Source organism: Lathyrus oleraceus, chromosome 7, assembly GCF_024323335.1.
Source record: "Lathyrus oleraceus cultivar Zhongwan6 chromosome 7, CAAS_Psat_ZW6_1.0, whole genome shotgun sequence".
Taxonomy (NCBI): Eukaryota; Viridiplantae; Streptophyta; class Magnoliopsida; order Fabales; family Fabaceae; genus Lathyrus; species Lathyrus oleraceus.
This window is the reverse complement of record NC_066585.1, coordinates 336,218,471-336,221,329: the sequence shown is the minus strand read 5'-3', so window position 1 is coordinate 336,221,329 and position 2,859 is coordinate 336,218,471. Positions and strand designations below refer to the sequence as shown.

The following is a 2,859-nucleotide window of genomic DNA, read 5'->3' as shown; positions in this document are numbered from 1 at the left end:
CTCATGAGAATGTCGTCTTAACGAAAAAGGGCGTTTTGTAGTTGGGAGTCTACTTGCCTCGTGGATCCGAGTGTATTAGAGAGTATTTCTTGAGCACGAGGTCATCTTCTTGGAATATTTGAGGGCTAACCTTCTTGTCATAAGCTTTCTTAAGACGTCTCTAGTATATCTGACCATGACAGAGAGCCGTCAAGTGTTTTTCTTTGATGAGATTCAACTGATCATGTATGGATTAGATCCATTCGACTTCATCAAGTTTGGCTTCCATGATAACCCTTAATGACAACATTCCCACCTCAATTGAGAGGTCAACTTTCATGCCATATACGAGGGAGAATGAAGTTGCCCTAGTAGAAGTACGGACTGAAGTTCTGGGCAAGACAGAGTCATAATTCCTTTTGTATAACACATTTGCATTCAAGAAGAACTTGGCAAAGAGCTTTCTTAGAGCCTTCTTATCAATGATGGAGACATTCTCAGGATACTCTTGTTTCTCTATATACCTTTTAATGTCATAGAACCAAGGTTGGTCTTCAGAATCTGCCTCAGTTTCTAGACAATATGCGGGTTCAACCATATGTTCAATTTGAATAGAGAATGCTTCACTTTTCCACTTGACCTTGAACATGGATACAAAGGTAGCCAAAGCATCTTCTAGTTGATTCTCTTCCCTAGGGATATGATGAAAAATTATCTCATAAAAGTAGGGAATCAACTTCATAACATGCTTCTTATATGGAATTATCTTGAAATCCCGAGTTTCCCAATCTCCCTTGATCTGACTGATTACCAGAGTTGAGTCTCCGTAAACCTCGAGGATTTTAATTCTCAGATCAATGGTTGATTCAATGCCGAAGATACATGCTTCATATTCTACCATATTGTTGGTGCAGTCAAAATATAATCTTGCAGTGAATGAAAGGTGAAATTCAGTAGGAGAGGTGATGATTGCCCCAATTCCATGACCTTGAGCATTTGAAGCACAGTCGAACATGAGCATATATCGCGATCCTGGTTTGGATCCTTCGTTAGGGTTTGGAATGTTATAATCTTTAATAAACAAGATATCCTCATCTGGAAAGTCAAACCTCATTGATTGATAATTTATTTATGTGATGTTGGTGTGCTTTTGAGTGTTTTATGATGTTTTAGTGTATTCGAGGATATTTTAATAATTTAATAATTATTAAAAATATTTGGGTGAGAGCGGTAGATTTTATTTAATTATTTAAAATAATGATAATAATTATTAGAGGTTTATAATAATAATTATTCAATTATTTAAATATAGTATGACAACTTATGTTAAATATATATATATATTTTTTAAATCACATAAATATTTTATTTAAATATTAATGGTATGATGCTTAATTGAATAATTATTTAATTTAAGATTTATTTTATTTTATTTATCAATTAAATAAATATTTCGTTTGGGATTAAATATTTGAGAATTAATCTTAACGTTGGATTAAACATAATATATATCGTAAGGGAGAGTGTGAGAATGAGGGCAAAACTAAGGTTTGAGGCATATCGCTAAACGGCGCGCATCTGAGTCTGGGGAGACCATTTTGGGAGTGATCCCGAGGCAGCGATTTGGAGAGGGAGGAATATCAAGATATTGAAAGCTCAATAAATAAGGTAAGGGGGGATATTGCTTACTATAGGGTGGATTTTATGCAACATAATGATGAGGGTTCCCTTACTCTCTCATCAGCACCAGGTTATTATTATTTGTATTTATGTGAAATGTATCGAATCAAAATACAATAATTTTATTGTACTTATTTGTTCTGACCATATGGGGTTTGGTCCAACCCCTTTGGTCACATATTGTATGATTATGTATGAATAATATGTTTTATATTGAAATTTTGTTTTTTGGAAGTCGATCTTTGTTATGATTTGTGCCCAAATGGGATGATCCCATTTGGTCACTTTTGGTGATCGATATGATTTTTGGATCGATAAAATTGTTTTTTGTGATTTGTTAATAAAATTGAGTTTTGATGTTAAATCACAATATAATATGAAATTGCATGTATGTGATTATTTTATTAAAAAGTATCAATCCCTGAATGTTTGACCAAATTAGTTTTTTCGAAAACCCCTTTGGTCAATTTTGTATAATAATATCCCAAAATTGTTTATAAGGATAATCCTATTTGGTCAATCTTTGTCTTTTTTGATCGTTCTGTTAATCGTATACCCTTTTTCATAAAAAAGTAACTTAATCAATAACTTTTCTGTAAAAACTCTAGAATTAATCTTTTGGGGAAAATCATAACTTTTGGGAATTTGTCATTAGGAATTGTATCTTGTAAGAACTCGACATTGGGAGGCGGAAACTTGGAAAGTCTGAGGTAGGAGGGTTGGTTGCATGTATCGAAGGAGAAGTCGCGCTTTAGAGTGTTTCAACATAATTTTGCGCAAGTTTGGCGTCTGATGTCAGAATAAATCTTATTGTATCTTTTCGGAAAGGGAATCAGCCAGGAAGTAAAATTCATTGCAAAGAAGTGAGTATGCGTTTTTTAAGCTTGTTTAAATTCTGAAAATAATGTTTTACTATTTTATGAAATTTTAGCAATTTATGTTTTTTTGTTTTATTTATTTATTTTGTTTAGGATTAAAAACTCATAAGACTCATTAAAGTTTCTTTGTTTTATGTATTTAAAGACATTTGCCAATCCATAAGGATTAATGTTTTGATTATAATAAATTTCAGAGTTTTGTTTAATCTTTCTGGTGAATAATAATAATTTTTATAAATAAAGCTAAAACTAAAAAAATCTTTGTTCTTAGTTGAAATGAGTTTTTTTGTTGGAAAATTAATGATGTTAGTCTTGATAACTT

The 2,859-nt window shown here is 31.9% G+C and overlaps 1 protein-coding gene across 1 annotated transcript; it reads right to left on the bottom strand.

The window, feature by feature from the left end:
- Positions 1 to 232: 232 nt before the first annotated feature.
- Positions 233 to 1,093, bottom strand: LOC127103688 (uncharacterized). Its single transcript, XM_051040926.1, has one exon. The coding sequence runs from the start codon at positions 1,091 to 1,093 to the stop codon at positions 233 to 235; it is 861 nt and encodes a 286-aa protein (XP_050896883.1).
- Between the last annotated feature and the right edge of the window lie 1,766 nt (positions 1,094 to 2,859).

Excerpts from the sequence above, each read along its gene's own strand:
- LOC127103688 (XM_051040926.1), bottom strand. The coding sequence starts at position 1,093 with ATGAGGTTTGACTTTCCAGATGAGGATATCTTGTTTATTAAAGATTAT.